The sequence below is a fragment of the Gobius niger genome (genome assembly GCF_951799975.1).
Source record: "Gobius niger genome assembly, chromosome: 10".
NCBI lineage: Eukaryota > Metazoa > Chordata > Actinopteri > Gobiiformes > Gobiidae > Gobius > Gobius niger.
In genome coordinates, this window is record NC_136861.1 from 1,779,186 (window position 1) to 1,802,361 (window position 23,176).

Consider the following 23,176-nt stretch of genomic DNA (forward strand, 5'->3'; position numbering starts at 1 on the left):
AACCAGACGGAAAAGGTTTATTTTCAAAAGTACCACAGCACAGCAACACTTCAAAAGTCACATGTAATCCAAACCCTTCTTAGAAATAGAAAAGGTTCATACAAAACAGATTAGAAAGAAAGACTTGAAAAACTCCGTCTGTATTTCCAAGTCAGAACCAGGCTTTTGAAAACGATAAATAAATACTTATTAAAACAGGCTCCTCTCACTAGAGCACTATCAGTCACTCTATTTCATCACTTTACTACTTCCTTAATGGACATGACATTAGAAACATTCATACTGTACATGAGGGCCATGAGCGAGGCCTCTTCCTGTGTCACTAATGTTTTCGAATCTTCAGAAAATGTGCATTTCACTGGTGAAGAACAGCTTCATCCATCAAACTGAGGAACAATGAGTGGAACACTGCTCTGGATGAACTTTCATTTGGGGTCCCTTCGTAAGTATCTTAAGAACTCTTGATACAAACTGAACACAAATTGTCCCCGACACTTTCACTCACCAGTTTCCTGACGTCGCTCCACATAAACCCTTTTGTTTGGGGCCCTTTATTGTGGCTCACGACCCTGTGCTTTCTCTACTGTACCATGTTCAAAAGTGCTTGGATGATCACATTTCATCTGTAAGGTTCTTTAACCATCCCCTTATTCACACTTCTTAAAGAGAGTCTTCTTGTTTGGAAATGACCAAAACGTCCTCAGATTAAAGTCACAGCACAGGACACGGCCCCACTTTAGCGATACATGTTTCCATTACAGCCCGCTGTGGGAGTGAGGGGCCCTGTGGAGAAAACACCACACGCACCACTGCAACACACACGATAATGAAGGTAAAGTCCACCTCAACATTAACCTGCAGTAACACCAGGGGCCGCCGGGCCACCAGGGGCCCGTGTCTGCGTGTGGCCAAATACTGCCTTTTATAGAGTTCACATTAGCAGCGCTAATGCTGAAGATTGTCAGTCTGTAAAAATAAAGTGAATGTCCTTTATTGTCCTCTCTCCTGACGAAATGACCGTTCAAAGAGCGTCAGGAGCACTGTGCTGTTGACGTCACAGAGGGCTCAATGTTTGGACAAGGCAGCTCATGAGCATTCCCCACTCAGCGGTCAGACTGTCCTGTGGTCAGTGGTCAGCAGACGTCTCCTGTTGGCCGCTGGGGTATGAGGCAGACACCTTCCACAGCTCCTGCACACACAAACACAGTCAGCACTTTCTCACCCTGCTCGGCCGGGCTTTTACTTTTCAATACCAGTACAACCTAAACTACTTCTTTGATACACAGCCCTGGATCTGTTTATAAAATTAACCTCTTAATGCCTCATTTGAAAGCTATAAGATCTACAGAAGTGGTTGTTACTTTTTTCCGCGTTTTTGTCTCTTTTTTGTCATGTTTCTGACGCTCTTTTGTCACATTTAAAAAAATTTTTTTTTAGCAGCTTTTAGATTTGATGATGCCAAACTTTTCAGTTTGGCATCATCAAATCTAAAAGCTGCAACAAAAAAGTGACGAAAACACAATGGAGGAAATGGTCGCAAGTGACGACAACACAGCAACAAAACGATCCATTTAGATCAGTTTTGTAGGTCTTAGCTTTCAAACGGGGCGTTACACTGGGCTGTAGTCATCGTGAAGAGGCATCGCGAGTGAAGGAGACGGTTCTGAGTTTTCTCCAGTAGAACCGGCTCTTCTTGGATTCCCGTTCCTACTGGTGATCCTGTTTTACAAGGACAGCCCCGCTGACATTCTGAAGGGAGTCCCAGCCCCAGAGGAGGTCCTATTGTACATGTTAGAGGTCTATGCAGGCAGGCCTTCTCACCAGCTGCTCCACGCGCTCGTACATGACACACTGGGGGAAGTCGGGGGCCACTCTCTGGACGGTGAAGGCGGGGGGCCCCGGGAGGTCCTGGAGCTGCGAAAGACAGCGGCGGAAGTGCTCGTAGGCCTCACAGCACACGTCCATGTGGCGCAGGGTGAAGTTCAGCCTGGGACACACACACATGGATGGCATATAGGCGTAACCATGGAGATCAGCAGGGAAAACTTAAAACCATCCTAACATACAGTCAGTTTTCAGAGTCCGTTAGCCTTCTCAATGTCTTTTTCCTATAGCTGTTAGCATTAGCCACCCAAACATCGCTAATTACGACCGATCCAGATGTTTTCAGCTGTTGTCAACCATCGACCACCTTCACGTCAAACAGACCTTACATCAACCCAAAATTCTCTGTCATTTACGGAATATTTTTAGCTCTGACAGAACATTTGAAGGCCGTCATTAAAAGAAAGACGCAGCTCGGGTGACTTGACGGTTTTCATAGTTACCACAATAGAATTCTGCTGTTTAGAATGTCGTAACCTATTGGAAAGTGTCTGAAAACAATACTGCAATTGGGATTAGATTTTCCATTTTTGTTTTCAAACCCAAGATCAAAGAACACGTGTTAAAGTGCATATGACACAACATTAGACACAATTATATCCGTTATAATCTGTTATGTGCAACTTCTACAGAGGGACTATAGAGAGCATCCTGACCAGCTCCATCACTGTGTGGTTCTTCTACAGAGGGACTATAGAGCACCCTGACCAGCTGCATCACTGTGTGGTTCTTCTACAGAGGGACTATAGAGAGCATCCTGACCAGCTCCATCACTGTGTGGTTCTTCTACAGAGGGACTATAGAGAGCACCCTGACCATCACTGTGTGGTTCTTCTACAGAGGGACTATAGAGAGCATCCTGACCAGCTCCATCACTGTGTGGTTCTTCTACAGAGGGACTATAGAGAGCATCCTGACCAGCTCCATCACTGTGTGGTTCTTCTACAGAGGGACTATAGAGAGCACCCTGACCATCACTGTGTGGTTCTTCTACAGAGGGACTATAGAGAGCACCCTGACCAGCTCCATCACTGTGAGGTTCTTCTACAGAGGGACTATAGAGAGCATCCTGACCAGCTCCATCACTGTGTGGTTCTTCTACAGAGGGACTATAGAGAGCACCCTGACCAGCTCATCACTGTGTGGCACGGCGCCAGCACTGCCTCCTGCTGAAGGAGCCTCCAGCGCATCGTGAGAGCAGCGGAGAAGATCAGCGGAGCCCCTCTCCCCTCTATTAAGGAGATGTACCTGTCTCGCCCGCAATGGGGACCCTACACACCCATCACAGTCTCTTCAAGGTAATGTCTTCAGGGAGGAGACTGGCCAGGTCCAGTCGACTGAAGAACAGTTTTATCCAATAGGCTGTCAGGAAACTGAACTCCCTCCCTTCCCTGTCCTCCTTGTGCTCCCAACCCTCACTCCCCACCCCCCGCTCCACAACAAGGACGAGAGAACTATCATTTCAATGAATCCACTAATAAAATCTTTTGAATCTTTTGAATATTAAAGATTTAGCTTTCTTTAGCTTGACCATTGTTGCGATGTTTATAGTTTCACTTCCTTATTGGACACTGACAGGAAGTGACATAGAAAGAACTGTTGCAGTGCCGATCCTTTTTATGTCAATGGAAAATGAGTCAAACTGCTGTGGAACTTTACCTTTATCTATGTCATTTCCTGTCAGCAGCTTAAAAATTCCAAATAACTTCCAACTGTCACCTTCACTAGACTAAAATAAAAAGATAATTATTCCTTACAACAGATGTTATCCATCTAAATAAGCCACATTATCAAAAGCATCAAAACCTGTCATATGCACAGCTCAGGCGTTTGAAAACATACCACAAATATTATACTAATATTATGCCTTGGTTTTTCATCAAATATTTGATTATTAAATAATGTATTGAATAATGGGGTCGAAAGCACTGGTTCTCAACTGGCGGGTGAGGACGCAAAAATGAGTCATAAGCGTTCCCCAGGCAACAGTTCTTTCAATATCGATCTACTGAGTCTATTCAAATGACATGACAATCATTATTTCAGCTTTTCAGGCGTGTTAATGCTTATTTACATTATGTATAAAGCATGTGATGTTATTTGGGCTGTGGCTTGTCATTGTAGGGTAATGGTGGGCCACTGCTCTAAAGTTAGAGCAGATAGAGCTGGACTGAGTTGCACTGGCCCTGGAGAGCGCACCTCTTCTCGATGGAGATGTAGATGTCACAGCTGCGGTTGAAGCTGGAGCAGAGCTGGTACAGAGTCCTGAAGAAGGCGTCTGTGAAGTCGTCATCGTACACCACTGAGGACAAGGACGATAAGGACAATCCTCTTATTCCAGCGTTAGGTCAGGTTCATCATTACAGAAGAATAACAATACACTAGTCCCTTATAAACATAAAAGTGGCTTCACAGTTCTGTGCATTTTTCATCCACTCCATATTCTGTGGGGATGGCAGTGTTATAGCCACTGGCGCTGCACGATATGTGAAAAATGTGTGCATAGGTGAATATTTTCAATGAAGGCTCTTGAGTCATCTTTTGTACTTGATAGTTTAAGTGTTGAATGTTTCACCTCTCATCCAAAGGGCTTCGTCAGTGCACTAAGGTTTAGCTCAGCTCGCAGCGCGATATAGACCACGACGAGCGAACGAGGAGTCATAGAAGCAATTTTTGTGAAGAAGGAGAATTCGATTTCATCTTTCTCCAGTGTACAGAAACCTTTGAAAGCCCATATCATGTTAGTGTGGCTGAAACTCAGCCCAGGACAGATCTAGAGGCAGGTAATCAGCAGTGAGGAGCTGAGATTAGGGTCGTTCAGACTGAAACTTAGGCGTGAGTTATGTTGTTAGGACACAGAATTACAAGACTTCAATTGCATAGATGTTTACCCTCAGGGGAGAATAGCTGTTAATAGAGGGGAGGGACAAGGCCAAGCTGAACTCCTCCCTGTGGTCTATATCTGCAGGCGGAGCTAAACCTTAGTGCGCTGACGAAGCCTTTTGGATGAGAGGCGAAACGTTCCACACCTCAACTACAGAGTACAGAAGATGACTCAAGAACCTTCACTGGTGTTTGACACCTGTATGACGGAGAGCCTACACAGACATAGGTGAAGATTGTAATATAACATGATGACAGAATCCACAGCCTGTGCAGTGACTGCAGATGGCGGGTGAGGGGGTGTTGTTCTGTGAGGCTACAAGTGTAGAGCTTGTTTTTGCTGCAGCATCTGTTTACTGACAAGTCCAGGAAAGGCCACATTTATTGTTTTTTTTCTTTCAAACAACATTTTTTTTAATGGAAAACCGAGATCGATCAATATGGGGAAAATAATTGGGACAAAATCGCCCAGCCCTATTTTTGCCACATTTTACAACATTGCAGATGAACCCGATGTTGTAAATCTGCAGACCTTCCAGACATTGTTCTGTTTTCTGGATCTAGAGGTCAAATATTTGAGTATCGGCATCGAAAACCAAGTAATACTAAAGTACCAGTATCGAATAAAATGTAACGTCCCCAGCCCTAGTTTGGGGATCAGCCACTGCCACTTTCTGAGCAAAAGGAGGAGCGTTATCAGATCGCAGTCCACACCAAACTAGGGCTGATGGAACAGAATTAAAATTAAATCACTATTTTCTTTGGCCTAGATCACACATTTAGGTTTATCAAGATTCATGAGAACTTATATCTGTACACTGCCTTTTAGAGGAAAAACTAAAGCCATCTGCTTCTTCTGAGAGTTCACTTTTTTTTCATTTTTCAGTTTCATAAACCATTAGATGTTACTATTAACTTAAAGTACTTAGTGTTGAGTTGCCAGTGCACTGACCGTCTGCAGCGATGATCAGCGTGGTGTGGTCATACAGGTCAGCCACGTCCTCCTCGCTCCAGCTGAACTCCTGCTCCTCATCTGCACCAAACAACACTAGCTCAGTCATCTGATTTTGAAAAATAAATAAATATATACAGTGGGAACCATATGTTTACATACACTTTATATAAAGACACATTTTCATTTAACTTTGACCTATTTGTCAAATTCCAGAAGAATCAGAGATAGAATTTTCTACATTTTCTTCTGTTTTATCCGGGGCCGGGTCGCGGGGGCAGCAGTCTCAGCAGTCTCAGCAGAGATGCCCAGACCTCCCGATCCACACACACCTCCTCTAACTGTTACCGAGGCGACACCAGGCCAGCTCGGAGAGTCCCACCAGCGTGTCCTGGGTTTTCCGCGAGGCCTTGTCCCACTAGGACACGCCTGGAACACCTCCCGAGGGCCAAACGCTTACATACATTTCATTAATATTTGGTAGAATTGTCTTTAAACTGTATATTTTGGGTCAATTGTTTTGGATTTCCTTCCACAAGCTTCTCACAATAGTTGGATGAGTTTTCGTCCATTCGTCCAAACAGAACTGGTGTAACTGAGACACATTTGTAGACCACCTTGTGTGCCTATGCCTTTTCTGCTCTGCCCAAACATTTTCTACATGACTGAGGTCAGGATTATTGTTTTCCTTAAGTCACTTTGTGACCAGATTGACAGTTTGCTTTGGGTCATTGTCCATGTGGACCCGTCTGCCCCAAGCTTTAACTTCCTGCTGATGTCTTGAGATGTTGCTCCAATATTTCCAGATATCTTCTTGATGTCATCTATTTTGTGAAGTGCACCAGCCCCTCCCACAGCAAAACACCCCCACAGCATCATGGTGCCACTCCCGTATTTCACAGTTGGGATGGTGTTCTCAGGCGTTTTCCTCCAAACGTGACGATGGTCATCATGGCCAAATTGTTTTAAAATGTTTTTTCCGTCAGACCACAGGATATGTCTCCAAAGACTAAAGTATTTTATTTGCAAACTCCAAACTGTCTTTTTCATGTTTCTTTTGGAGTCAGAGCTTCTTCCTGCAGAGTTCCCTCTCAGCTTATGTCGGTGCAGGACTTGTTTCACTCTGGATAATGACAAACTCTTACAGGTTCAGCATCTTCACCAGGTCTTTTGTTCTTGGATTGATCTTCACATTTCAGACACAGCACGTTCATCTCTGGGACACAGAACCCGCCTTCTTTCTGATCTGTATGATGATTGGACATTTACATCATTGTTTTAACCAATGAACCTGAACCTTCAAGTGTCTTGAAATTACACCAAGGATGAACCAGACTTGTGCTTCCAAGGTCATGACATCGTCATCTGGGCTTTATCAGATTGTTTAAAAGTGATCTTTGTGTATGTACTTTGGCTTTGTACAAAATAATAAAAAACATGTGTAGAAAATTCTATCTCTCATTCTCCTGGCATTTGACAAATAGAAATATTTTTTTAAATTCTAACTGACCTAAAAAAAAGTAATTCTGGTTTCATGTCAGACAGTGAGCAAAAATGTAAATGGGTCTTTTTATGAAGTGTATGTAAACATATGGTTCCCGCTGTATATATCACTGCTGTAGGATTTCTTGTGTTACCTGTGCAGAGGTCCCGCTGCAGCCAGTCCAACTGCCTCACTCTGACCTCTCCTCCTGAGAAGAGAGGGTTTCAGAACCTCAAATGGTAAATGGTCTCAACTTATACAGCGCATTTCTGCCTTTATTAGGTCCAAGGCGCTTTACAGCAAGCAACCATTCACTCTCTCATTCATATACCAGTGTGCGCAGACACTGAAGGCAAGGAGGGTGAAGTGTCATTCTCTCTCCCTGACAGACAGGGAGGGGCCTGCCCTGACCACCCACATCATACACGCTGATTATACACGCTGAGTGTGCATGTTTGCTATAGGCCACATTTGAAGACGTCTATAGCAGTGGCGCTCAGTGCTGCCTCCCTCTCACCTGTCTTTTCCTTCCCATTTTGTGTGAGAGAAGAAAGCTGCATAATAACTCTGCACACACAGAGGCGAGGCTGGCAATCTGCGCCATCGGCCCCTCCCAAACCCACACACCCTCCCAAACTTTTGCTTGTTTTAAAGTTGTTGAAAAAAAATGTATTACTAATATTTTACCAATTTCCCCCCATTTTTTCTGTATTTTCCACAATTTTTTTTGTCCAATTTTCCTCCAAATTGTTCAAATCTTTCACACATTTCCTGACGTTGGAGATGAACCCGATGTTGTAAATCTTCCACACATTATTGTTCTGTTTTCTGGTTCTATATGACAAATATTTTTGTATAGGTATCAAAAAAAGTATTGTTCAGGTATCAGTATCGAAAACCAAGTATCCTTAAAGTACTGGAATGGAAAAAACGTTTATGATATCCAGCTCCACTCTCGGACAACTATGGGGTTTACACACACAAGAAACCTCAAGATGAGAAAGTTCACATCACTTCCTCTTCATACTCCTCTGTAAATGCATCCTCACCGTTGTGCTCCATCAGATGTTTGTTCAGGGAGACGTTCCTCGTGCACATGCTCAGTAGGTCCTCTCCCACGTCTGCACACAGAGTTCAGGTCAGAGGTCACACACAGTCGACTTTATCATTCACCGTGGCTTTCATTCATACGAGATCCTCTGTCATATCGCAGATGTTCAGGCCTGGTTTATAGTAATTATCTGCACTTTACCGAAGACTAAAACCAAATTAAAAGCCTCTGACTTTTCCGCTGCAATTGTGCAAACCTTTACCAGCCCATTTTCATATCTGGATTATTACAATGTATCCATTGTATCCATGAGGAAAATGTTTCTTTGGCTGTCAAGATCAAGGAGAAGCCTCAATTTCAAGTTTCCAAGCCATGGCACAAGGCGAGACAGGTCAGTTTGTCTGTGGTCACCATCCTTCATCCCAAAATGTGCATATTTTACCATTGAATGCTAAACAAGGAGGCTAAACATTGGACATTTGTGTCAAACCTAATGCCGTTCCAAGACATAAGAAGACACAGCTGCCTTTCTGCCCTACGATGGTGAGCAAAGCGGCAAAATGTCTCCATTTGGGTCATGCAATGTGCAAAGAGAGGCTAAGCTCCAGTAGCTACTTCTCATGATATAAATCTGTGAAGCCTGACACTAACGTTACATGACACATCACTACACAACTCTCCTCATGAAACAGAGCAGTGTTTTATTCACCATCAGATGTTTTCGTCATGTTATATGTTCACGTCGACTGGTTGTGCCATAGGTTTTTGTTGCTTTGGTAAATGGGAGAGACAATTTCACCTTGACGGCGTGATTTGCTGATGTCTATAGTGAGGTTTGCTCAAGGGCAGGAAAGAATCAACTCCGGGGACTTAGGACAGGATATAAATGTCACGTCAATAATGTCAAATCTCAACATGCCAGAAGAAAGATGTCTCTATTAAGGACTTGTGACTCAGAAGTCTCTGTTAAAGGGACTAAATGGAGTTTAAACATTTCAAAACTAATTATTTTCCTCCCCCTACATGTTCCAGCCATGTCCTAAGGTATAGAATGAATCCAGACTTATTCACCACAACTGCTTCTAAAATCCTGCACTGTCACTCAAAAAGGTGTTACTGTGGGTCCAAAGTGCCGTCATGCACGAGCTTAATATAGAACCTGCGGTTACGTGTAAGACCTGAGGTGGCAGTAGTGAGTAAACAATGACCAACTCCATCTAATGTCTATAAGGACCTGTGAGTCAGAAGTCTCTATGAAGGACCTGTAAGTCAGAAGTCTCTATGAAGGACCTGTGAGTCAGAAGTCTCTATGAAGGACCTTGTGACTCAGAAGTCTCTATGAAGGACCTGTGAGTCAGAAGTCTCTATGAAGGACCTGTGAGTCAGAAGTCTCTGACCTGTGAGTCAGAAGTCTCTGTTAAGGACTTGTTAGTCAGAAGTCTCTATGAAAGATGTGTGAGTCAGAAGTCTCTGTTAAGGACTTGTTAGTCAGAAGTCTCTATGAAGGACCTGTTAGTCAGAAGTCTCTATGAAGGACCTGTTAGTCAGAAGTCTTTGTTAAGGAACTGTGAGTCAGAAGTCTCTATGAAGGACCTGTTAGTCAGAAGTCTCCGTTAAGGACCTGTGAGTCAGAAGTCTCCATTAAGGACCTGTGAGTCAGTAGTCTCTATGAAGGACCTGTGAGTCAGAAGTCTCCATTAAGGACCTGTGAGTCAGAAGTCTCTATGAAGGACCTGTGAGTCAGAAGTCTCCTTTAAGGACCTGTGAGTCAAAAGTCTCTATGAAGGACCTGTGAGTCAAAAGTCTCTATGAAGGACCTGTGAGTCAGAAGTCTCCATTAAGGACCTGTGAGTCAGAAGTCTCCGTTAAGGACCTGTGAGTCAGTAGTCTCTATGAAGGACCTGTGAGTCAGAAGTCTCCATTAAGGACCTGTGAGTCAGAAGTCTCTATGAAGGACCTGTGAGTCAGAAGTCTCTATGAAGGACCTGTGAGTCAGAAGTCTCTATGAAGGACCTGTAAGTCAGAAGTCTCTATGAAGGACCTGTGAGTCAGAAGTCTCTATGAAGGACCTGTGAGTCAGAAGTCTCTATGAAGGACCTGTTAGTCAGAAGTCTCTGTTAAGGACCTGTGAGTCAGAAGTCTCTGTTCAGGACCTGTGAGTCAGAAGTCTCCATTAAGGACCTGTGAGTCAGTAGTCTCTATGAAGGACCTGTGAGTCAGAAGTCTCCTTTAAGGACCTGTGAGTCAAAAGTCTCCATTAAGGACCTGTGAGTCAGTAGTCTCTATGAAGGACCTGTGAGTCAGAAGTCTCCTTTAAGGACCTGTGAGTCAAAAGTCTCTATGAAGGACCTGTGAGTCAAAAGTCTCTATGAAGGACCTGTGAGTCAGAAGTCTCCATTAAGGACCTGTGAGTCAGAAGTCTCCGTTAAGGACCTGTGAGTCAGTAGTCTCTATGAAGGACCTGTGAGTCAGAAGTCTCCATTAAGGACCTGTGAGTCAGAAGTCTCTGTTAAGGACCTGTGAGTCAGAAGTCTCCATTAAGGACCTGTGAGTCAAAAGTCTCTATGAAGGACCTGTGATTCAGAAGTCTCTATGACGGACCTGTGAGTCAGAAGTCTCTATGAAGGACCTGTGAGTCAGAAGTCTCCATTAAGGACCTGTGAGTCAGAAGTCTCTGTTAAGGACCTGTGAGTCAGAAGTCTCTATGAAGGACCTGTGAGTCAGAAGTCTCCTTTAAGGACCTGTGAGTCAGAAGATATCCTTTAAGGACCTGTGAGTCTGAAGTCTCTATGAAGGACCTGTGAGTCAGAAGTCTCTGTTCAGGACCTGTGAGTCAGAAGTCTCTATGAAGGACCTGTGAGTCAGAAGTCTCCTTTAAGGACCTGTGAGAACATAAGACTTGGCTGACCTGTGCAGTAGACTCTCTTGGCCACAGACGCAGTGATGATGCTGCTCAGACCAGTTCCGGCTCCCAGCTCCAGCACTGTGGCCCCTGTGAAGCCCCCGCGCTGTGACAGCACCCAGTCCGCCAGCAGCAAGGCCCCGCGCCACACCTGCCAACGAGAAGGGGAGACACTTTATTCTTTACTCTGTGCGTCCTCTGGATCTGGCCTTCGGTCGCACTGGGGGACATTTGCAATTTTAGACTTAATTTTAATTTAGAGATCATTTTGTTTATTTCTTAAGGTTAGGTTAGGTCCAGTAAGGTTAGGATTGTGACTTTTGTCATGTGAAAAGCACAATATAAACAAGACTGACCTGTTTGCCGACGTCCTCCAGCAGCGTGGCCATGGTGTGCTCTGGGAGACAGAATGGAAACTTATTATTCTTAGAGATCACATCGTGATAATTAAAGCAGAGTCACAGCCAGGCACGTGCGGGGGCCATAGTTTGTCCAAACCTTTCCTATGGTCCTAGATTTTAGTTCTGCTCAAATAATCCTAATCAGCTGATTTGAGTCACTCAAATCCGAAATGCCCCCCACATTAGTTCATCATATGTTTTCAATGCCATCAGTCCCACGGCAGAAAGTGGTGCTCAAAGAAAGGAAGTGAGAACAGAGGCAGCTCCTGCACAGAACAATCTCCGCAACTTGTGTTTCAGTCAGTTCAGTCACAGTTCACTCTTTACTTTTTGATAATCGGCCTCATAATCATGATATTTCTTGGCTACCAAACACAACAGTCAAAATGAGCTGAAAGCAACGAAGAGAGCTGTGATTTGGACCATTTTAACCGCTGGAAAGTTAATGATTTTTTTTGTAGTCGCCGTGGATTTCCTGCTACAATAATAATATAGGCAATAGACAGAAAAGGAGTGAAGAACGAAAAGAGCTGCTGTCAAAAATGACTTCCAGTCCTCGTTCATAGTTGGTGGAGACGAACACATTTCTGACCCTTCAAGGCGACTGACGGACGGTTGAGCGAAGTCCAGGATCTGAAACTGTGGCCACCTTTCATGTCAGCCGATATTGCAGAATATTTAAACAGGGATGAGAAACCACTACTCCACCAGCTTCGTAATGACTACAAGGAAGGTGGGTGTGACATTTGGTTGATAAGTTGACGGACATAATGTGCATGCAGTTCAGGTCATTGCAAGTCTTAAAACAAGTTACAATTCACTCTCACACACCATCCTTCCTGTCTAGTGGATAAATACATAAAGCATACATCTTTGGAAATATATTTTATTTCACATTCACATTATTTTAATGTGAAAAATAAAGACTATTTAAAACTTGTCAATAGGGAGGTGGACAGAAAACAAAATCTTTTCTAATTGTGGCCAGACTAGGTCCACCCTAGCCTGGTTTTACCATACCCTGGTACTTACTGCGTTTCGTACAAGGGTCTGGACTTTCACAATTGAGCTCCGTTATCAGGTGGGAGTTTGGAAACAAAGTTTGGAAACTGATTCTCACTAGCGTTTGGTTGTGATGTATGAAATGTGTCTGAGTGAGTGAAGAAGCTCAATCATAACTCTTGCTTTGTTCCTTCCTTTTTTAATTTCTGGACATTTGGGAGCCGAGCCAGGACGGATTGAAGAGCTTCCAGTACTTTCGTATCCGCCGCCATTTCCAAACTACAACACGCAAATCGGCGCAAATGCTTGGCATCACCGACAACACCGGCTCCCCCGCTCGCTGAATGGTAGGTAGAAAGTCAACCGATGTAATGCAGCCTCTGAGATCGAGCCCAGACGTACATGTAGGGAAATTATAATTAACCGGAGTTTATGGATGGCTAAGGCCAGGCTAGGTCCACCTGTGCCTCCGGCGTCAGAAACCCAACTGTGTCAGCAGAATTCAGCAGATCCGAATCGTGGCGTGGGCTTGAGCGTCGCCTTGGTGTGTGTTCTCTCATAGAAAACAATAGATGTGGCTTTTTTTTCACATGTCACAGCTTCTCCTATGCCTTAAAGGGACTAGATGGAAGTTGTCATTTTTACACTTCATTCATATTCTGTAATGTTTTACCTTTGCCATTCATCATTAGTTTCAAAAACACCCCTCCCCGTGTGGGAGCCATTGGATTTAATTTTAGGGGCAGCTCTGGTCATAAATACTACATTAAGAGTAAGATGATTATGTCCTCACCGATCCTTAGAATATTCATGGCTTCAGAAGTGCCGTCTTCCTCCGTAGGGTCCTCGAGGTCCTGGAAGTCAAGAGGGGCGACCTGACTCAGCAGCACTGGACACACCTCATCTCTCCCACACTCGGGGGGAGATAGTCTCCGCAGCCTGGACAAAGGGACACGATTAACAGCATTAAACGGTGCGGTTTGCTCTATGAGCGCTTATTGTTTAAAATAGCAATGAACTCAATCTGGGTTGGCTTTAACATGCCTTTACCTGATGCCTTTACATCACATACAGAATCTAAATCTAAAAGTTTATGCAGAGGTGTGAAAGATCAGAAATAAATCTTATTATATCAGTATCAGATCATGTATATCAGATTATGTATCAGATTATGCACAATTATTACACCAATGAGGTTTTTTTGGTTATTTTCAGCGGCTGTAGCCAGACTTCCAACCTGAAGTGTCCAGAAGTACAAGGAGTTCAGAGCTTAGAGACATTACTAATGTGAGAAAAGTGGAAACTACTGATCAAGACCAGCAGGGCTGTGCAGAGAACTACTGAGGGGCACTTCAGGGGAATGGAGCAAAAGGGGCATTGGCTCAAGCCCATTCATCAGTCCATAAAAGCTTTGAAAACTCTGTCTTTAGGTCATTCCTGACCCAGTCTAAACATTTCATCTTATGTGTCTTGATCAATAGAGGTTGTAACTTACACTTTTCTCACAATGGCGATGTCTCTATGAACACTGAACACTTGATTTGTCTTTGTGTCTTTGGTTGTCAACTCACTTCTTATGAACCTTTTGGCTGTTGGCATTTTTATTTTTTATTATTTATTTTTTTAAATTGCTACATCCCTATTACCTGGGACACTTTGATCCAACAGCCTTTCAGTTTTAAGCCTTTGAAACACCAGCGCTCGCCATATGACACGCTGCTCCTTCAGAAACAGCCATGTCGAAAACAGGTCATGTGGAGCCCATACCTGCGACGTGTGAAGTCAAAGTCTCCATCCTGGTCCAGAACCACCCCTTGGTCCTCGTCTGAAGACTCCCCGCTGTCTGGGGACTGCTTCCTGACCCTGTCCCTGTTGCTCTGCTGGTCCTCCAGGGACTGTCCGCTGACCCTGTCCCTCTGCTGGTCCTCCAGGGACTGTCCGCTGACCCTGTCCCTCTGCTGGTCCTCCAGGGACTGTCCGCTGACCCTGTCCCCACTGCTCTGCTGGTCCTCCAGGGACTGTCCGCTGACCCTGTCCCCACTGCTCTGCTGGTCCTCCTGGGACTGTCCACTGACCCTGTCCCCACTGCTCTGCTGGTCCTCCAGGGACTGTCCGCTGACCCTGTCCCCACTGCTCTGCTGGTCCTCCGGGGACTGTCCACTGACCCTGTCCCCACTGCTCTGCTGGTCCACCGGGGACTGTCCACTGGCCCTGTCCCCACCGCTTATCTGGTCCTCTCGGATTTGTTCACTGACCCTCTTCTTTCTACTGCTGGTGCCCCCAGTCTCATCCTGGGGCAGAAGTCTGAACCTGGATACAAACACTGGAAAGACAGGATACACAGGTCATTTACACTGCCTGACCTCCATAAAGATCACCACCCAAAAAAAAAAAGAAGTTACGCTCTAGAGTAATACGATGTTTTCTTCTGCTCTTTGGTCTTTTAAATGATTTGAAAAAAATCCGGAGCAAGAAACAGCGAGCAAAGGTATCTAGTGTTGCTCTGATTGGTTGAAGCTTCGATTGTGGCACTATTCCCTGTGATTGTTTCAGTAAGCTTCTGCAATGTCCAAAGTGTTGATCCTGTATCGATGATGGGAGAGTGTGACAACTGCGCAAAGCCTTCTCCAGCACATCCCAAAGATTCCCAATGGGGTTGTGATCTGGACTCTGTGGTGGCAAATCCACAATGTAAGGGACCTGTCACAATTGGCGTACGGGCGCTATGCAATCATTTGCGGCCTCAAAATATGAAGTTCGTGCGATCACTCTCTTTTGGCGAAATCCGCGGGACGGCGTGTTGATGATGGTTTCATGAGGAGGCACGAGCCGTATGTTCGCTGTTCACCTGCTGCTCGTCCCCATGCGTCTCCAAAGTGCGCGTGTGTTTTCCTACTGGATCAAAATCCTCTGCTTTTGAAGAGTCCATGATAAAAACTTCATAGTCCTCGGACAAACAGCTGCTGAGCTGTTTCCTGCTAGTTTCCATTTGACTGTGGCCTGTGGGCTGCGTCCTGCAGCAGGTGACGCTCCTTGGACCAGCGCGTGGAGACGCTGGATGAGCGCGTGGAGGGCACCGAGTTGTTAATAATTTTTTTCAATCAAATCACAGGCAGTATCGATAGGCTATTTCTTCAAAGCCATGAGTATTTATTTGCGATAATGATCTTTTTTTAAAATCTTTTATAAAAAGTGATAATTATTGATTGTGGACGTCTGTCCTTTATTCGTCATAACTTGTAAATGTTCCCTCGAAGGCTCTGTCAGGAATAAGTCAGGCAGAAGCTGGTCACTTCCCCGGAGCAGGACCTGAGCTCAGGGTCCACACATGGCCGGGGCGACCAACATCGCGCACCGCAGGCCCAGTTTATTTATTGATTTTTTTCCACAAAAACAAACACTAAGTCGCTCAACTAAACAGGCCCATTTAAATTTTACAGCAGTTTCATTTGTAAACGCGCTGATCCGTCCGAGCCCGAAAATAAGTTCTCTCTAGTCCGCAGCACTGTCCGCAGTCAGCGTCTGTGGCCCGTGAAACACTCGCTCACCAGCTGCTCACGAGCCGCTCACCATTCGCGTTCTTCCTTGCACCACTCGCATTTGAACACTATCCAAATCAACTGCATCCAGTCGCAGCCCGGACTCTATTGTGACAGTGACTGCGATTTCTTAAAAGTCTACTTTGCGATCGTTGCGGCTGATGGCAATTTCAAATTTTGGCGCAGAACAAATGGGGGACAAACTCGCTGCGGTCAATGCGCCAATTGTGACAAGCCCTTAAGCCCCATGAATCCTGGCATTACCATCTTGGATACCCTCCTGATGCCTGACGCCGTCAGGGAAGAGGCACAGAAGGTGTAGTTGCTTTTTTTAAAAATCCCGGACATGTATTGCAAACATACTTTGAAATATTGTTTAAATCAAAATGCTAAAGCAACAGAAGAATCAATTTCAAAACATGTTAGTAGAGCTCTAAACTTTCAGGGTGTTTGACCTTTTCATCGGCAAACTCCTTAGCTTCCCAGATCTGACCAAATTGGCCCTGGGCTGCTGTGGTCCTAATAAGGGAGATAGCAGCTTTTGCATAAAACAAATGGACATGGGATATTTGGTTGTTTGCAAACCGCCTAAATATTTGACGAAGCCTTTAGCATTTTCCTAATTGCAACCCCTGAAATCTGCCATTTGAACCTTTAATAGTGCAGCCTGACTTAGGGGATTGTACTGTAGGGGTGGGCCTAAGGGGCAGGGCTGGACAGGGCCGAAGTGCTTGGCAAGTACAGAACTTTAACCCCTTTCAACATCACATAACCATGTTGCAAGCAAAAGTTAAATCTAAGCTGGGCTTTTTGTACAGAAACCATTGCTCTTTCTCATCCTCAGCTAAACATGTCATGACCTTATGTCCTTTGCTGCAGCTAATGATTGGACATCTGCCCAATTAATAAACTAAAGCTGGAATTACTGATCTCACTCTGCTTTAAAGCATAGGCTCAAGGATGTAAATTGCTGTAATTTAATTCAGTTTGTTTTGCATCCCCTTCCCTATCAGTTTAAATGCACTTTAAGCACTTTCCGGCCAACATTCAAAATAAGAATTTGGTCTGGTTAATTCACATTTGTGTGATTTGTTGTTGTCTGCCCATGCTGCAGCCCGAACCATGAGGTCTTACTCACAGCGGCTCTTGGACATTCCCAAAACAAAGCAGAGGAGCAGAGGGGGCTGAGCCTTCTCTGTAGCTGCCCCCGGCTCTGGAACTGCCTGCCGCTAAATTTCACAGAGTCCCTTTTAAATCACCATTTAGGACGCACCTTTTCTCGCTGGCTTTTAACACTAGTTGAGCTAAACACATTTCAACTCGATTATTTGCCCTGACACGCCCACTTGTAAACCTCTTTTTTTTTCCTCCAGAACATCACACACTGACGATCATTAAGCCAGTGATGAAGCAATCGAGTTTGAATGAAATCCGAGATGATTGCACAGGATTCTTGTTGAAAGTTGGTTGATTTGACACGGTATGACCCCTCTATAGGGAGCTATGATGAGTCTTTTAGCTAACAATGTAGTTAAGAGCTCTACAAACATGTGGTTATCGTCCTAGCTCAGCAGTTCTTGTTTCAGTCTGCTCCTGGACAAAAAGAAATGAGGAAGGCGGTGGATTGGGAGGACCGACCTGGCTGGCCAGCGCGGTTGAGCCGGGTCATGAGGTGGCGTGCACGTGGCTGCAGCATGTGCACGTCAGACAGCACAGAGTCGTGGTGGAAGGTCACACTGTCCATCCTCTGAAAGCTGAGGAATCAAAAACAACAACACACATTGTTGTACCTCACAAACCGAAACTAAAACAGAGCTCAGTGCAATAAGTTGGTTTTGAAAAAAAAAAAGGCCTATATGGTATTCAGTATTCATGATCTCTGTAATGTAGTATGTAATGGATGCAATTTTGCAGGATGTCTAGTTTAGCAGTTAGTGATGACATACATGATGACAAATAACTGCATCAGACTCATGAACACTAAATAACTCTGTATCAGACTCATGAACACTAAATAACTGTATCAGACTCATGAACACTAAATAACTCTGTATCAGACTCATGAACACTAAATAACTGTATCAGACTCATGAACACTAAATAACTGTATCAGACTCATGAACACTAAATAACTCTGTATCAGACTCATGAACACTAAATAACTGTATCAGACTCATGAACACTAAATAACTCTGTATCAGACTCATGAACACTAAATAACTGCATCAGACTCATGAACACTAAATAACTGTATCAGACTCATGAACACTTAATAACTGTATCAGACTCATGAACACTAAATAACTCTGTATCAGACTCATGAACACTAAATAACTGTATCAGACTCATGAACACTAAATAACTGTATCAGACTCATGAACACTAAATAACTGTATCAGACTCATGAACACTAAATAACTCTGTATCAGACTCATGAACACTAAATAACTGTATCAGACTCATGAACACTAAATAACTGTATCAGACTCATGAACACTAAATAACTCTGTATCAGACTCATGAACACTAAATAACTCTGTATCAGACTCATGAACACTAAATAACTGTATCAGACTCATGAACACTTAATAACTGTATCAGACTCATGAACACTAAATAACTGTATCAGACTCATGAACACTAAATAACTCTGTATCAGACTCATGAACACTAAATAACTCTGTATCAGACTCATGAACACTAAATAACTCTGTATCAGACTCATGAACACTAAATAACTGTATCAGACTCATGAACACTAAATAACTGTATCAGACTCATGAACACTTAATAACTGTATCAGACTCATGAACACTAAATAACTGTATCAGACTCATGAACACTTAATAACTGTATCAGACTCATGAACACTAAATAACTGTATCAGACTCATGAACACTAAATAACTGTATCAGACTCATGAACACTAAATAACTCTGTATCAGACTCATGAACACTTAATAACTGTATCAGACTCATGAACACTAAATAACTCTGTATCAGACTCATGAACACTAAATAACTGTATCAGACTCATGAACACTAAATAACTCTGTATCAGACTCATGAACACTAAATAACTGTATCAGACTCATGAACACTAAATAACTGTATCAGACTCATGAACACTAAATAACTGTATCAGACTCATGAACACTAAATAACTCTGTATCAGACTCATGAACACTAAATAACTGTATCAGACTCATGAACACTAAATAACTCTGTATCAGACTCATGAACACTAAATAACTGCATCAGACTCATGAACACTAAATAACTGTATCAGACTCATGAACACTAAATAACTGTATCAGACTCATGAACACTTAATAACTGTATCAGACTCATGAACACTAAATAACTGCATCAGACTCATGAACACTAAATAACTCTGTATCAGACTCATGAACACTAAATAACTGTATCAGACTCATGAACACTAAATAACTGTATCAGACTCATGAACACTTAATAACTGTATCAGACTCATGAACACTTAATAACTGTATCAGACTCATGAACACTAAATAACTGTATCAGACTCATGAACAGTAAATAACTGTATCAGACTCATGAACACTAAATAACTCTGTATCAGACTCATGAACACTAAATAACTCTGTATCAGACTCATGAACACTAAATAACTGTATCAGACTCATGAACACTAAATAACTGTATCAGACTCATGAACACTAAATAACTGTATCAGACTCATGAACACTTAATAACTGTATCAGACTCATGAACACTTAATAACTGTATCAGACTCATGAACACTAAATAACTGCATCAGACTCATGAACACTAAATAACTGTATCAGACTCATGAACACTTAATAACTGTATCAGACTCATGAACACTAAATAACTGCATCAGACTCATGAACACTAAATAACTGTATCAGACTCATGAACACTAAATAACTGTATCAGACTCATGAACACTAAATAACTCTGTATCAGACTCATGAACACTAAATAACTGTATCAGACTCATGAACACTAAATAACTGTATCAGACTCATGAACACTTAATAACTGCATCAGACTCATGAACACTTAATAACTGTATCAGACTCATGAACACTAAATAACTCTGTATCAGACTCATGAACACTAAATAACTGTATCAGACTCATGAACACTAAATAACTGTATCAGACTCATGAACACTAAATAACTCTGTATCAGACTCATGAACACTTAATAACTGTATCAGACTCATGAACACTAAATAACTCTGTATCAGACTCATGAACACTAAATAACTGTATCAGACTCATGAACACTAAATAACTCTGTATCAGACTCATGAACACTAAATAACTGTATCAGACTCATGAACACTAAATAACTGTATCAGACTCATGAACACTAAATAACTGTATCAGACTCATGAACACTAAATAACTCTGTATCAGACTCATGAACACTAAATAACTGTATCAGACTCATGAACACTAAATAACTGTATCAGACTCATGAACACTAAATAACTGTATCAGACTCATGAACACTAAATAACTGTATCAGACTCATGAACACTTAATAACTGTATCAGACTCATGAACACTAAATAACTGTATCAGACTCATGAACACTAAATAACTCTGTATCAGACTCATGAACACTAAATAACTGTATCAGACTCATGAACACTTAATAACTCTGTATCAGACTCATGAACACTAAGTAACTGTATCAGACTCATGAACACTTAATAACTGTATCAGACTCATGAACACTAAATAACTGTATCAGACTCATGAACACTAAGTAACTGTATCAGACTCATGAACACTTAATAACTGTATCAGACTCATGAACACTAAATAACTGTATCAGACTCATGAACACTAAATAACTGTATCAGACTCATGAACACTAAATAACTGTATCAGACTCATGAACACTAAATAACTGTATCAGACTCATGAACACTAAATAACTGTATCAGACTCATGAACACTAAATAACTGTATCAGACTCATGAACACTAAATAACTGTATCAGACTCATGAACACTAAATAACTCTGTATCAGACTCATGAACACTTAATAACTGTATCAGACTCATGAACACTAAATAACTGTATCAGACTCATGAACACTAAATAACTCTGTATCAGACTCATGAACACTAAATAACTGTATCAGACTCATGAACACTTAATAACTGTATCAGACTCATGAACACTTAATAACTGTATCAGACTCATGAACACTAAATAACTCTGTATCAGACTCATGAACACTAAATAACTGTATCAGACTCATGAACACTTAATAACTGTATCAGACTCATGAACACTAAATAACTGTATCAGACTCATGAACACTAAATAACTGTATCAGACTCATTAACACTTAATAACTGTATCAGACTCATGAACACTAAATAACTGTATCAGACTCATGAACACTTAATAACTGTATCAGACTCATGAACACTAAATAACTCTGTATCAGACTCATGAACACTTAATAACTGTATCAGACTCATGAACACTTAATAACTGTATCAGACTCATGAACACTAAATAACTGTATCAGACTCATGAACACTTAATAACTCTATCAGACTCATGAACACTTAATAACTGTATCAGACTCATGAACACTTAATAACTCTATCAGACTCATGAACACTTAATAACTGTATCAGACTCATGAACACTAAATAACTGTATCAGACTCATGAACACTTAATAACTCTATCAGACTCATGAACACTTAATAACTGTATCAGACTCATGAACACTAAATAACTGTATCAGACTCATGAACACTTAATAACTGTATCAGACTCACGAACACTTAATGACTGTATCAGACTCATGAACACTTAATAACTGTATCAGACTCATGAACACTAAATAACTGTATCAGACTCATGAACACTTAATAACTGTATCAGACTCATGAACACTAAATAACTGTATCAGACTCATGAACACTAAATAACTGTATCAGACTCATGAACACTAAATAACTGTATCAGACTCATGAACACTAAATAACTGTATCAGACTCATGAACACTTAATAACTGTATCAGACTCATGAACACTAAATAACTGTATCAGACTCATGAACACTAAATAACTGTATCAGACTCATGAACACTAAATAACTGTATCAGACTCATGAACACTAAATAACTGTATCAGACTCATGAACACTTAATAACTGTATCAGACTCATGAACACTTAATAACTGTATCAGACTCATGAACACTAAATAACTATATCAGACTCATGAACACTAAATAACTGTATCAGACTCATGAACACTTAATAACTGTATCAGACTCATGAACACTAAATAACTGTATCAGACTCATGAACACTAAATAACTGTATCAGACTCATGAACACTAAATAACTGTATCAGACTCATGAACACTAAATAACTGTATCAGACTCATGAACACTTAATAACTGTATCAGACTCATGAACACTTAATAACTGTATCAGACTCATGAACACTAAATAACTATATCAGACTCATGAACACTAAATAACTGTATCAGACTCATGAACACTAAATAACTGTATCAGACTCATGAACACTTAATAACTGTATCAGACTCATGAACACTAAATAACTCTGTATCAGACTCATGAACACTAAATAACTGTATCAGACTCATGAACACTAAATAACTGTATCAGACTCATGAACACTAAATAACTGTATCAGACTCATGAACACTAAATAACTGCATCAGACTCATGAACACTAAATAACTCTGTATCAGACTCATGAACACTAAATAACTGTATCAGACTCATGAACACTAAATAACTGTATCAGACTCATGAACACTTAATAACTGCATCAGACTCATGAACACTTAATAACTGTATCAGACTCATGAACACTAAATAACTGCATCAGACTCATGAACACTAAATAACTGTATCAGACTCATGAACACCAAATAACTGTATCAGACTCATGAACACTAAATAACTGTATCAGACTCATGAACACTAAATAACTGTATCAGACTCATGAACACTAAATAACTCTGTATCAGACTCATGAACACTAAATAACTGTATCAGAC

The 23,176-nt window shown here is 42.0% G+C and overlaps 1 protein-coding gene across 1 annotated transcript; it reads right to left on the reverse strand.

Annotated features, from left to right (window-relative positions):
• Window positions 1–725: 725 nt before the first annotated feature.
• mettl22 (methyltransferase 22, Kin17 lysine) lies at window positions 726–17,845 on the reverse strand. Its single transcript, XM_079564683.1, has 12 exons — window positions 17,736–17,845; window positions 14,494–14,881; window positions 14,326–14,415; window positions 13,352–13,497; window positions 11,512–11,552; window positions 11,162–11,306; window positions 8,252–8,323; window positions 7,357–7,410; window positions 5,720–5,800; window positions 4,084–4,186; window positions 1,822–1,987; window positions 726–1,189 (listed from the first exon to the last, which is right to left on the reverse strand). The coding sequence occupies exons 1-12, from the start codon at window positions 17,839–17,841 to the stop codon at window positions 1,127–1,129; spliced, it is 1,455 nt and encodes a 484-aa protein (XP_079420809.1). The 5' UTR covers window positions 17,842–17,845; the 3' UTR covers window positions 726–1,126.
• Between the last annotated feature and the right edge of the window lie 5,331 nt (window positions 17,846–23,176).

Coding starts and splice junctions, on each gene's coding strand:
- mettl22 (XM_079564683.1), bottom strand. CDS start 17,841: ATGGACAGTGTGACCTTCCACCACGACTCTGTGCTGTCTGACGTGCAC. Junction 11,307..11,511: donor TGGAGGACGTCGGCAAACAG/GTCAGTCTTGTT, acceptor TCTCGTTGGCAG/GTGTGGCGCGGGGCCTTGCT. Junction 7,411..8,251: donor ACATCTGATGGAGCACAACG/GTGAGGATGCAT, acceptor CTCTCTTCTCAG/GAGGAGAGGTCAGAGTGAGG.